The sequence below is a fragment of the Netta rufina genome, assembly GCF_964035555.1.
Source record: "Netta rufina genome assembly, chromosome: 1".
Lineage (NCBI taxonomy): Eukaryota > Metazoa > Chordata > Aves > Anseriformes > Anatidae > Netta > Netta rufina.
The window spans coordinates 124,426,301-124,440,707 of NC_140123.1; the positions used below are offsets into that span (position 1 = coordinate 124,426,301).

The 14,407-nt window shown below is 43.3% G+C and overlaps 1 protein-coding gene across 1 annotated transcript; it reads right to left on the bottom strand.

Moving 5' to 3' along the window:
- Positions 1 to 504: 504 nt before the first annotated feature.
- Positions 505 to 3,690, bottom strand: LOC311215411 (cystatin-A-like; the record flags this gene model as incomplete). Its single annotated transcript, XM_084296549.1, has 3 exons — positions 505 to 639; positions 2,953 to 3,054; positions 3,625 to 3,690. 3 exons carry the CDS (start codon positions 3,688 to 3,690, stop codon positions 505 to 507), a joined length of 303 nt encoding a protein of 100 aa, XP_084152675.1.
- Between the last annotated feature and the right edge of the window lie 10,717 nt (positions 3,691 to 14,407).

Consider the following 14,407-nt stretch of genomic DNA (forward strand, 5'->3'; position numbering starts at 1 on the left):
GATGGTCACCCTTTGCTCCAGGGTCTGGGTACTAGGACTGAGCTCTTCCTGCTGCAGCAGGAGGTCCCTCTTCATGCTACTTGGAGTAGGTCGTGCCTTTCCTCACCCATCCCTAACCAGTCAAGCTGCCCTTACAGAGGGGCACACCATTTGGCTCCTCAATTCCTCCCCTAGAAATTTCTCTCACTCTTTCTGAAGAGCAGCGTTGTGTTTAATGCACTAAGAGCAAACCCAAGCTCTGTTACACCTAAGAACACTGACAGTACTAGGAAAGAAGAGATAAAAGGAGTGTACTCTGTCTTAGAGCTACAGCATCTTAGGTGGCAGAAACAGCTCTGACTAGTATTTCAGAGCCCTCTCGAGCTTTAGACAGGCGAAAGACTCAGACACAACAAGCAGGAGATGAACACAGCTTTCAAAACTTATTTTATTCTCATGCATTTACTGACACAGGCAGAATCCCCGTGCAACTTGCAGAAGTCAGGAAACATTCCCCACCATCGCTCAGAAGGAGGTCACAGGGTCATCTCTGGTTTTGCCGGTTTGATAACTGACAAGGCTGGGACCTTGGTTCTTTTGAGGAAGGGCTTGGAACACCCTTAAGTGGGCGTAGCCAGTATAAGAGTCAGAAATTTGGACCTAGAAACCAGAACAGTGGGAGAATGAGGATCATGTGTGTTAATAAAAGGTGCTCTTCCATACTTGGAAGGAGATCTCTCAGAAGCTTAAGTTTAGGCATATCTTCACTTCTACTGCAGTGACTCTTAGCCCAAGTCTGGAAGGTAACAGGTGGCAGGAAATACATGGAGAACTCTGTCTCTACGCATCACAGATTGTAATAAAGCACATAAAGAACATCAGACAGATGTTAATGGAAAATCAGGACTTCTTGGGGGTAGAAGCACCAGAAGAAACAAAAGGAGAAAGTTTTTGATGGCATTCCATTTAGCTCTTCGAGATCCTTGTCCATCAGCTTCAAACTTCTCGGGACATTTAGAGCAGGAGACAAAAGCCTAAGTCCTAATGGCTCAGAGGAGGGACAAGATGCAGACACCATATCAGCTCCTAGACGGTACAAAAAGATCTATCCAAAACCTTCACATGCTCTTAAGAACAACCCCAGAGATGCCATGACAACTTGAAAGCCAAGATCCCTTGTCTTTCTTACTGCAAACAGGCTGCTGCCTGGACAGACAACATGACATGTCTTTGTGCTTGCACGGATGAGCATGAGTGGCTGAAATCATTTTTAAAATAAACTTGCCTTCCCCTCCACAAAGCCCTCACAAAGATTTCCAACACAGTTGCACAGAATCTCCTGCATACAGAGCCAAATACAACAGGCGCTCAACTCTTAGTGTGTGAGGTCTACGGTATAAAAGGAAGGTTTAATGCCTTAGGCTCTTAAGAGGTCTTTACATGCCTTCTGGTGACTGCAGTGTTGCACTATGTTTGTCGTTGTCTGCATTACATCTCAGCTGTAAATTTGTTGGTAAAATATTAGTGATGTGGAAAATATCCAAGTATAAAAGAGCTCACTCCAGTTAACGCTAAATTGAAGAAGTGTTTCCTGTCACTTGCAAAACTGGGAAAGACAGCACCAGTCACCAGTGCTATAAATGCGTTTTTTAAGTTTGATTACATATCAGTCTTAACTTCTGAGTAGCTTGGTCAGGCTCCTCAGTAGTAGGTAGGCTACTCAGTACTTGGTTGGCTTACCATGGACAGCACACAAGTACTTTACACATGTGATTGCCTAGGTCAGCCATAAGCACTAAGGGAAGAAATCCAACTGGGCGTGACTTCTGGCTCTACCGCAGCCTTCCTATGAGTCGTTACTCTTCATTACTCACTACCTCATCCACAAAACGAAGGCACATCTCACAGGAGCAGGGGAAGGATAAACATCATTTGTTTAAGTAAGACTCTAACTGGCCATACAAGTAGGTGGCCTGTCAGTACTATTCCCTTGTACCCACAGAATGTAGAAATAACTGGTAACAGTTATTTTATGGAAGGGCTCAGGAAAGGAGGTTTGGCACTATCTGTCCTTCCTGGGATCAACTAAATACGGGCATCTGAGAGCAAATGCTCTTTACGTCTCTGCAGAATCACTGTTCCCCAAACCCTATCTGCCAGTTCTCTTCCATAGAAAACAAACTCTGACTCTTGTCAAGAGAGCACATCCTACCCAGGCTTATATCCACTCATACGTGAGGTTATATTAGAGCAGTCATATGCAGGGTTTGTGCTATGTACAGAAAGCCAGCCCACCTCTAAGCAATTGTTTTCAAGCCTTCAGTTCTGCTTGCAAGATATGACTTGCAATTTCTGATATGTTACTTCTCAGAAAACTGCTGGAATCCATGGGTAAGGCTTTCCAATAGACGATGAATTGCACTACATTTGTCTGCAAAGTGGTTGGTCTGTTTGTTTCTTTGTTTGTTTTAACTAAAGAAAGAACAGGCAGGCTGTACCTCTGCAGCAGATGACACAGAACCAAAGGATCAGCACACGTGCTTGCATACAAAACCAGTCAGAAGAATCTGGGATGCTCGCATTAAATTAAAAAATGGACTAACTCTCCATCAAATGCTCAGGCTGGCTTCAAAGTAATCATCATAAACACTACTGGAGGACACAAGAGGGAATATGAAATCTGCTGCTTTGCCTTCAAAGGCAACAGGACAGCACAGTTCCGGCTAGTTTAGATAATTTGAGCTGAGAAGGCTATCATTCACATCTCAGCAAGCACAGTGAAAGTTGTTTACGTTTTTATACTTCTATTCTAGAGTAGTGACAGAGGAATTTTACAAGCAGCTAGAGATAGTGTTGATTCTTGTTGGTCCCATCAGGTTGTCTACATTTGCTTCCCTTTCTTGCTATAAGCCACTATGCAAGTCACCTATATTGTTTGACTACAAAATAATCCCTCTTATAACACATACAAACCTTAATGAAGTAGTTTGTTCCAGCAACCACCTGATCCCTATATACTATGGCTTGAAAGATATCAAATGTTCTGTTTTCCCTTCTTTCAAATTCTGCCTTCACCTGTAAAAAGAAAAAGAAAAAAAAAAACAACTGTTGGCAGGTTCTTATTTAGGCTTTTCCTTCCCTTCTACCACTCCAATTTACATATTTCTAAACACGTACCTGTAAGAAAATAAACCCAGAACCATCGAAATAATTCAATTTACAACCACATCTCCAGCATTCTTTCCTATTTCAAGTGTTGCCTCCAGCATTCTTTAACATCACGTTAGAATTAGGCTTCATAAACAATTTTTTCCTAAAAGCTGCATATTGGTACTTATCAGGTACAATCTTCTCCTTTCAAATATAGCAACCACAGTGCAAGAACAGTAGAGTTGGTCTTTTGATTGTACTCAAAGATTAAGTGAAGGTAGCCAGTACTATGCCTGCCTATGGACAAGGATGAAACACAGAAGTGATTTGGGTTTGTCTTACTTGCACAGTGCCCATGCAGAACGCTGAGAAAAATACTTCCTGGCAAGGGCATTTTCTTCACTTTCAACACTCAGTATCACCACCTGGTCTCCCAGCCTTCGCACAACATTCACCCTTCACACAGACTTCATCTTTAGATAGGTTGCAACTCACCTGGTTAACAATATGCTGGACTTCTGGAGTAGCAGGCTTAGTTTCAGATAAGCCCCCAGGCACCATAGTGGCAGGTAACGTCTCCGAAATGATGGGTGGTTCTGAGGAGGGAAGTCTAGAGTAGTCTGAGAAGAGTCACCAGGCACCTTGTTGTTGTCGACAGAAGGAAGACACAGACGCTCAATATGAGTGAACAATGAACTTCAACTTTAATGGATAGCTCAGTCGCCTTTTATCTAGTTTGAACGTAATCAACTCATACATATTGCAAAAACTAAGCTCAGGATTGGCTAACATTTCCCGCTCTTTTCAGTTAGTTCCTCCTTCTTTTAGCCACCGTCCCGCCTTAGGGACTTACCCCATCGCTCAAGGGCATCATGTCCTTGAGCCTGATTGGCTCTCAGCCAGCTGCGTACGTGCCAGACTCATGTGAGTTGAGTACGTGTCCTGGTTTCAGTTAGAACAGAATTAATTTTCTTCCTAGTAGCTGGTGGAATGCTGTGTTTTGGCTTAGGATGAGAAGAGTGCTGATAACACCCCGATGTTTTAGTTGTTGCAGAGCAGTGCTTATACCAAGCCAAGGACATCTCAGCCTTTTGCTCTGTCCTGCCAACAGGCAGGCTGGGGGTGCAGTAAGAGCTGGGAGGGGACAGACCCAGGACAGGTGACCCAAACTAGCCAAAGGGGTATTCCATACCATCTGACGTCATGCTAAACAATATATAGGGGTGGCTAGCCGGGGGGAGGGGGCCAGACTGCTCGGGGTTAGGCTGGGCATCGGTCAGCGGGTGGTGAGCAATTGCATTGTGCATCACTTGTTTGTACATATTATTATTATTTTCCTATTATCACCATTGTATTATTATTATTATTATTATTGTTATTATTATTTTGTTATTATTATTTTCCTGTCTTATTAAACTGTCTTTATCTCAACTCACGGGCTTCACTTTCCATTTCTCTCCCCCGTCCCAGAGAGGGAGGGGGGAGGGTGAGCGAACGGCTGCGTGGTATTTAGCTGCCAGCCGGGTTAAACCACGACAGTACGGTACTTCACTAGCCCATTTCCTCCTAACTGCCCAACATCCACATGTCCTATTTCACTTAACCATTCCTCCACACCTTGTATATATATACCTCTATGTACCATGGAATCCTATGACTATTAACATATAGAACCAATCACTACTCTCATCTTAATCAGAATATCTCCTGGCTGGCAACTTTAAAGGCTTCAGGAAAAGTGTTTAATGCACAGAGGACTAATCAAGGGGTTTCCTGAGAATAAGCCTGTCATGGGTAGGATTACAATGTGACGAAACATAGTACATCCTTGTATTCGTAACAATGTTCTTTGCATACACACTAACATGCCACATCTGAGTAGAAAAATGTCTATGGTAAGCAAAGCTGGAATCACAAGGTATGCCCTTCAGTTTAACCCTTAACAAATGAGGGGAGACTTCATCGCGGCCTACAGCTTCCTCATGAGGGGGAGCAGAGGGGCAGGTGCCAATCTCTTCTCTTTAGTGACCACCAATAGGACCCGAGGAAATGGTGTCCAGCTGCAACAGGGGAGGTTTAGGCTTGAGATCAGGAAGAGGTTCTTCACAGACAGGGTGGTCGCATACTGGAACAGGCTCCCAAGGAACATAGTCATGGCAGCAAGCCAGTCAGAGTTTAAGAAGCACTTGGATTGTGCTCTTAGTCATACGGCCTGAATTTTGGGGTAGAGCTGTGTGGTGCCAGGAGTTGGACTCCATGATTCTTGTGGGTCCCACCCAGCTCGGGATATTCTGTGATTCTGTGATTCTATGAAGAGCCCTTTCCTTGGCAAATTGGGATGTTGACCACCTGCCGCTGATACAGGAAATGGCTCCCTTTTGGGATGTAGCATCCATGGCTAATCTTGGAATTGGTATCTTATTACAAGGACAGAGTGCCAGCCTGCAGGTCTCTGTAGTGCCTTTCTACACAGCTACTTTGTAAGCATGAGAAAAAGAAAAGTTACATTTAGTAGTGATAGCCTGATACTGTGTTTTAACCAATTTTAGCCAGTGTTTTAACCCCCTTAAACAGTTCCAAGTTCTTCTGATTAATGATTCCGCTCCTTTTGCCTGGTACCCTGACGTGGGCTTGTGTAGTCCGTGTCCTCTTTGGATCTGTTTGGAAACAAGGTCTTGCTGCTCCCACGTGTAAGCCGTACCGCAAAAAGAGACTTGGTGCTTTGACTCCTGTTTGTACAAGATCCCAGCCTGAACCATTTTACAGAGAACAAGTTCACACAGGGATTCATGGCAGATTTCAAAACCTGGATTCTTTTTTACCTTTACCCCAGCTTGCCCTGGAACATAGGAAATACCCTTGGGCCAAATTTAACTGGGGATAAATATTTCCAGTTTCTCAAAGGGAATTCCTGCTGTGCCTCCAGAGAAATACTAGTTTCTGTAAAGACAGGTATTTTCCAGTTAGAATTAAAGTTGCACCCATGTATTTTGTATAATCCTGTTATCAAGCCGAGTTGATGAATCCCGTCAGTATTGTCTCCCGGCTGGGGGCATCGTCAGCTAGATGGTTCGGAATGCAGGCCCAGGGATCCCACATGTGAACTCTGTCTGTCTCATGATTTGGACCAGGGCCTTCCATATTCAGCCGTGGTTTTGACCTTTTGTTGTCTAGGGGCCAAGCACTGTCACCTAGATCAAAAAAGGCCTCTAGCTGGTCCAGATGCCCCTGAGCACTGCGGTGATGCTCCAATTGCTCCAGTGCTTGCTTCAATGGTTGGGGCATCTTTTCCCCTACATTTTTCAGGATTAGACAGACAAGTCTGAAGCCCGGCAATATATTCCGCAATAGAAGACTCTCCCCAGGTGAGACGATTAATATTCCACCACAATAATCTTTTTCCTCTATCAAGCGATGTCATTTGAATTTCACTACACACTGTCAAATGAGCTACCACAGGAACAGAATAACCTAGATTCCATTTTTTGTATCTTTAAAACTGGTTCTTCAAAAAATTCATTTAATTCCAATTCTTCAGCTTCTTCCTTAGAAACCAATGCTTCTTCTGGGGCAATGTCTTTGCTAGCAGGCGCTAAGTCCTGTGACCTCGCAGAAGCCTTTTGTAAGGTGATGGTGGTTTGGTAAAAATCTTGGATGAAATCTACAAAGTTGGTGGCTGTAATAACATTGAGCATTCAAACTTGCATTAGACCAATAAGGCTCGAGAACAGTTTTTGATTGCTGCAGTAATACTTTTACAGCAGGAAAGAAGTCATCAGGTAAATCATGTACAGAAGACAAAGCCCTCTTTACAGTGGGATCCATGCACAAAGAGTCATTCAAAGCACAAAGCGAACAAGGTAGAGTTACAAGCAACATCAGCAAGAAATGCATTAGGGTTACCTTGGTTCCAAGCTCTGAAAGGAGAGGGGTGTAATCTTAATCAGAACGAGATGAGGAGAGAAATGGTGAAAACAGGAGCAAAAAGCCATATAAAGCACTAGTAATATTAATAGAAAATGTAAGGAGCACCTTAAAATCTTATGTGTATAATGGCTCCATGCCAGCAAGAAAGGTAAATGACCGTCTCCAGCCATCCATACCCTAAGACAGTTGGTTAGGGCTCAAACTACAAGCCTCTTACCTCTTCACCCACATGCAGGTGACCAGTCCATACATTCAGGAAATGCAGCAAAGCCTCACTCAGCATTTCCCAGCACTCAGACAATCAAGACAGATTTTATATGCAGGAACATTCATGTTTTTCTTCAAACTCCAGGGCCAATTTCCTGCTTATTGACTTCCTCACAGATAACGAGTGATGCAACAGACTGAAAACGTGCTTCATATCTAACTTCAAGACTGTTCTTGGTACATAGAACTTGAGATGGAGGAACTAGAGCTGACTGGGGTCTAAATTCAATGGTATACAGATCAAGATAAGAGCATGTTACAAACCAGGATGTTGCAGAATGCCCCAAGCTTGAGCAGCAGTGTTATGTAACTGGATGAAAGCCGGATGAGGAAAAACTGCTGTCCTAATACCACTTCCTGAACAAAGTGAAAAACATTCACAGTTCTTGGGAATAAAGGGAGTGGCAGGTGTTGGAAGTTTTCCATTTTCTCTCAGTTCACCACACCACATGAGGAGATCCTCACAGCCCCGTTCATGGAGCGAATGACAATTCAAGCCAATGAGTTCAACCTCTTTCATCTGTACAAGACATTGCTGATTCACTCAAGCACTGATCGTCTTCTGCCACATTCCTACCACGTGTCTCATTCACACAGCAAGACAGATGAGCTAGCAAACTGGGAGAGCCAGCTCACCAAACTAAGGCCACAAGTCACAGAGTACATCCAATAACAGCACAGCACCTGGGCTAAACAAAGCCAGTTTAGAAATTTCTCCACTCACCAGGATGCAGATCTCACTAATGCCCTTGGAAGGTATTTTGATACAGTTCCCAAAGCAACACAACCCCTCTGGAGAACTCTTGCTTCTGATTACTAAGAAATGTACAAAGGCAAGTTAGGTTATAATCTCAGGTAGACTGTAGGAGTGAAACTAAAGATGTTAATAATGTGTGGAAGTCATTCCACACTTCTGGGTTTGTTGGGTCTTGTCTTCAAAGCACAAGAACCTTTTTCTTCCCCCAGAACGCAGAGTTGTGCAGAAGGGAAGGGAAGACAACCTTAACTATTCAGCTGGCACTGAAGTTTACACATGAATATTAGCCCGTTGTCTTTCAACAGATGTATTAATGGCTGTCTCAAAATGCAGTGATACATCTAACACCAGGATGCAGTGCTCTCTTGCACACACAGCTCATGAAGTCGCTTTGAAATGCTGACAACTCACAGACTTGTTCATCAGTGGCAACGAGCTATCTAAGGAAGTCTAAACCTCTCTCCATTAAGCTCTGGATGGAATTAAACAGCATTTGGAACGTTGCTTTGAAAAGAACAGCCATCCTCATTACAGCTATGTCGTGTTAACATGTGTAGACAATTACCCATTATGGGTCCGGTCAGATTCAGGGTACCAAACTATCACAGTCACAGATTTAGTACTGAACTATCACGGTCATGGATTCACCAACAATGTAACACATCCTTAACAGTCACATTCAGTGAGAACTGTCACAGCTAGGAACAATGCAATTCAGTGCAATTTATCACAGCAAGAGGTACACAGGTTCTTTGGATTGCCAGCAATGATTTACTGTCTGCAAAAGCAAGCTAACATGCATGAAATACACAGCCTGGCAATTCATGCGTTAAAAAGGTACAAAGACCCTACAGAGATTTCTATGTTTCTGCAGAGACACCCACTATAACCAAGTGTTCAAATCTCACCCAAAGGTGTCCCAATTGTGGGAGGGGGGAAGAGACGCTCAGCCCGTCAACTGGTCCCAGAAGTCAGGATGCTATCTTCCCTAACATCCCCTCTCTCTTCATCCAATTTATATTACTTTCTGTCTTCTGGGTGGAGATTGAGTGACTCTAGTCATACACACCTTTCTTATGATTGGTGCTAAATTTTCTCAATTTTGTTTAAAGTTATAGGCTCCAAGAAATTCAGAGCACATGCTCAGTGAGGGGTGGTTGCACCTTGGAGGTGGGTAGCTTTGGGGATGGAGGTGTGTTTTGGTATCATAATGATATTATAATGAGCAAAGTTCACCAAAAGGACAGCATTTTGTCAAAAACATGGCAGGCCATTGGCCCAGGCTAGCAAATATGCAGCTTATCAGTTCCCTTGTACCTTTGAGTTCCCATCTTAACACAGAGCCTGGCCGCGATGTCTCCACTCCACTCTACTCCACCCTCCGTACAGTTCCTCTTAGAGGCAGCACACCAGCTTCCCCTAGTGCAACAACATCTAAGGTTAGAGGCCTACGGAACACTTTGGTAATGCAGCTACACTCCACCCTGAAAGCGTCTTCAATGCTGTACATTGTCTTTAAAATGTGAATATTAGTTTAATCTTCCTAGACACTTTAGGCAATTACTCCACAATCTCTTGCAGAACATTGACGACCTTGACTGTGTCTCTACTCTGGTCCGATGTAAACAATTTTAAGTAGTAAACAGAAATTGTAGTCAATAAAAATATGGGTACAGTTACAACAACAATAAAAAAAAGAATCCAAACCCTAGGATTAGGTATTTATGAGTAATTTGTAAACAAGAAATGAAACTGTCTCCATAGAAGTGACTGGGACATCTAAAGAAGTGGGTCAGTCTGAAGGTTGCACAGTGAGTGATAAGACATGACTACCTGCACGAGATCAAGACTCAGCAAGGATATCAGCTAAGCTTCTCGTTAAAGTGCTTTTACTTGCAGAAACAAAGTTTCAACCAGAAAAGGGATGAAATCCAGGTATTTGTTGGCTCCAGTATTTGATACACGTGACATCAAGAGGCCCAGTAATGTTGTGACTACCTTGATGGCAAAGTTGAAAGAGCATTCAGTCACAGACTAAGCAAGATCCCAGAATGGAAAGGGGTCACTAGACACAGAGACCATTTTATCTGCGCTCGTTTAGCATGGCCCACAGCTACACCAGTGCCACTTACATCCCATCACAAAACATCCCACCGCACAGACAGCACGTGTGCACCTGCAGCCCAGAAAGCCAACCATGTCCTAGGCCACAAAGATGATCAAGGGGCTGGAGCACCTCTCCTATGAAGACAGACAGAAGGAATTGGGATCGTTCAGCCTGGAGAAGAGAAGGCTCCGGGGAGATCTTAAAGAGTTCTCAATGTGCTCTGACGAGTGCCAAGTAAAGGGCAATAATCACTTTACTCTCTCTTCTGCCTCGACTCCTGCTGATGCAGCCCAGTGTGCTGTTAGCCGTCATTACTACCAGGGCACGCTGCTGGTTCATGCTTAGTGTACTGCCCACTGGGACCCCCAGATCTGGACCTTAATCACGAATTAGCAGAGTGGGTTGAAATCAGGTCTTTCAGGGATTACTTCTCTCTCAGCTCTCCATACTGTGTCAGGATGTCCATTTGTCATACGCCGTGGTGAGTCATTGCCATGATACCCCAACAAGCTACAGCTGCATGTGACTCTGAGCTGTTGGTAGCAACCGAGCCTAGTGCTGAGCTTTGTGGAGGAAATAGAAAATGTGCTGATCTGGGGCAATTTTGAGACCTGTGAAACCAAACCTGCACAGCATCTAGGGTTAGTTAGGGAGCACAGGACAGGATAGAGGCAGTGGGATACTTACATCTGCCCTCCACCATGCTTCCTAACATTCAGAATCCACTCTTGTGTACAGAAAAGCACCAGAGTTTGGTCCAGCACCTGAGTGGTGGCAGTCGTGCTCACTTTCCCCAAGTTGGGATGCAGGCAGGATAGCAAATGTATTCATGTACAAAGAAGAAGTGTAATATACCTGAAAAGAGAAAATCTATTCACTGCTGTTACTCTTGTGCTAGGAGTGGAGTGAGGGCTTCGTAATGATGCAGTGCAATGAAGAAGGCCTTCTGGGTAGCACCAAGCTTGCAGCAGGGATTCCATGACTATTTCATATTGCCTTTGCAAACAAACCCTGAAATCTGTTTTTTTACCCAAGAATCTTACTGTATAGCCATGAGATTCTCGGCAGACAAGTGTGGGACAGAAAAAGGGCAAGCAACGCATGAGAGCTCACGTCCCTATCAGGGGTACTGGGCAAGTTATTCTGACTTTTTCAGCACACGTTTTACACTCTGGAAACTGGGATTGATGACTCCGAATGCTTGTTATTTTTTGGGTGAGCGAGAAATATTTACAGTTTGAAACGCTTCATATTGCAGTTATTAAATGATGGTAGAACTGGCCAGTGTTGTAAAGACTCAAGCTGAGTTATGTTGCTTTCCAAGCTTGCTTTTTGGAGGCCTGTCTGTTACGTGATTTGAAGAGGGAGCTAACGCTGAAGACAGCCCTTTATTTTGTACAAATTGTATGTTTTAAATATTCTATTTTAAAAGACCTAAAGTCTTGTGGATGTACATAGGAAACCACTTTACATTTGTTGTTAAATATACAGGGCAGAAAGGGAAGCTGAGACGTTAACAGTGGAAATAACATCAACATAAATCTTCTAGAATAACAACACAGTGCTTTGGTAGAGGCTGTCTCCAGACTTGGTCTCTGTCTGTGATGATGGAACCACATCACTGTCTTGGTTGTGCTGCCTCTCTAGACTCCTGGCCTTGCTTCAACACACAAAAAAGACCTTCAGGGTAATCAGGCACACTGATAAGGTGAGCCTTCAGTCCTAAATACATGAGTATTGCATCAGTCTTAATCACTTGATGTTTCCTTAAGGTGAAGCCTCAGCTAGAAGAAAAAGAAGGGAAAACCTTTGATATCTTCAGTGCAGTGGAGTTTAAGGCTCAGGTGGTTGCTGGAACAAACTATTTTATCAAGGTAAAGGACACAGGGCAGTGGAATTCCTCCTAGGCTGCAAAAGGTTGATTCCTGTTCCAACAAAGAACAAGAAAATACCTTTTTTTTTTTTTTTTTTTTTTTTTTTTTAACAAAGCTGGAAAAAACAATCTAGTTCTCTCATGCCATTCTCTTACTGCACAGTATCTGAAGGAATCACATAGTTCTCCTTTCATCTTTTGCTACTGCAAACTCAAGGAGCTGCACTGGCTACAGTGCACCTCAACCAGAATACTGTGCCTGAGGCGTGTTTGTGGACTTCCCAGGTCTGGAAGTTGCAGGGGAGAGACACTAGCACTCGTGGATTTGCAGCAAGCAGCAAGAGAAAAACATGCATCTTTTTATGTACTGTTTTGCAACGGTGAATACATCTGTAGATTTAAGGTATACTTAAATTTAAGTGTATTTTCTTGGCAAATACCGGAAGGTGGACTTGAACAGAAAGATTCAGAGAGCAAGGGAAAAGAGGAGTACTGTAGCCTTTGGAAAGAAACATTCCCTTGGTAATCATGTTTTTTCTCTTGCAGCAGTAGGATATAATGTCCAGTAGAGGGTGTATGAGTTTGTTTGTTGTTTTGTGTTTTTTTTTTTAAATTTGATGTTTTTCTGGATAATAAGGAGAAGTCCTAGAAAGGAATTCAAACTTTACAAGCATTTCTGCACTAATAAGAGTAAGTACTTCCCTCAAATTTAGATGGTATATTTCACTGGCATGTCTATGTTTTCTTTGCCACTTTTTCAATAATGGTTACTATCTTGTTCAGTTTTTTTCCGTGAGCCTTTTTCACATTCCAGATGACTAAATAATAGAATCACTTCAGTTGAAAAAGACCTCTAAGTTCATCTAGTCCAACCCTTAACCTAACACTGCCAATTCCGTTGTTAAACCGTGCCACTAAGCACCACATCTATGTTTACATGAATATTTGTTTTAATTAGAAATACTTTGTTTTAATTGGGTGAGACAACAACAAAGGCTTTGGGGAGGGAGGATGGGGGTTGGAGGTCAGGTGTGTGTGTGTGTGTGTTGGAAATATTGATATTTTACTTTGGGAGAGGTGGTGCTGCATCCTGAACTGAGAAGAAACAGCTCACTTGTGTATGACACCAGGGCAGATTCTTGCTTCCACACTGAAGAAACTACACATGCACATTATTATGCCTCTTGTGGCAGGAATACTCTGTGAGCATGTAACCAGAATGGTTTAGAGCATGATCTGCTTCCTAACTATTAAGGGGAGCTTCAGGGAGCTCAGACTACTTTTTTGCATATTTTCTTTTGCTCACATCAGCCCAAAGAGTCCTCCCACACTCCCAACGTAGAACATTGGTGGAATACGTCAGGGCTGTTATGCACTGCTTGTTTTGCTAAAATAAGGTGCTTCTGGAGATGGTATTTTTTGTTGCTGGTAAACTCTCCATCCTGAAGTATTTTATATGGTTCAAAAAAGCTAAACATATTGCCAAATGGTATTGTGAGAGAGGTCAGCTAGCACTGATAATGCTCGACTTAATGCATGCCTATTCAGTACAGCACCAAATATGAACACAAGCAAGGCATGGCATGAGACCCATTGAAACATTTAATGTCTCACATCTGAGCCCAAACTCATTGGCTTGGATTGCACTGGGTGTAATTCAAGAGTACCTACCGAAGCAGCTGCTAACACAAAAATATGGTTGTCATGGTTTGGGGTTGCTTTCTTCCTTTGTTCCCTCAGAGCTTAACTGAAAATTGATCTCATTGCAGGTTTCTGATTCTACAAAAAATGAATGAGCTGCATGCATCTCCAGTAAACCATGCTCTGTAATCATGATGGTCACGCTTTGCTCCAGGGCCTGGGTGCTGGGACTGAGCTCTTCCTGCTGCAGCAGAAGGTCCCTCTTCCTGCTACTTGGAGTAGGTCGTGCCTTTCCTCACCCAACCCTAACCAGTCAAGCTGCCCTTACAGAGGGGCACACCGTTTGGCTCCTCAATTCCTCCCCTAGAAATTTCTCTCACACTTTCTGAAGAACAGCCTTGTGTTTAATGCACTAAGAGCAAACCCAAGAAATAGGTAGCCTGTTACACCTAAGAACACTGACAGTACTAGGAAAGAAGAGATAAAAGGAGTGTACTCTGTCTTAGAGCTACAGCATCTTAGGTGGCAGAAACAGCTCTGACTAGTATTTCAGAGCCCTCTCGAGCTTTAGACAGGCAGCAGACTCAGATACAACAAGCAGGAGATGAACACAGCTTTCAAAACTTATTTTATTCTCATGCATTTACTGACACAGGCAGAATCCCCGTGCAACTTGCAGAAGTCGGGAGACATTCCCCACCATCGC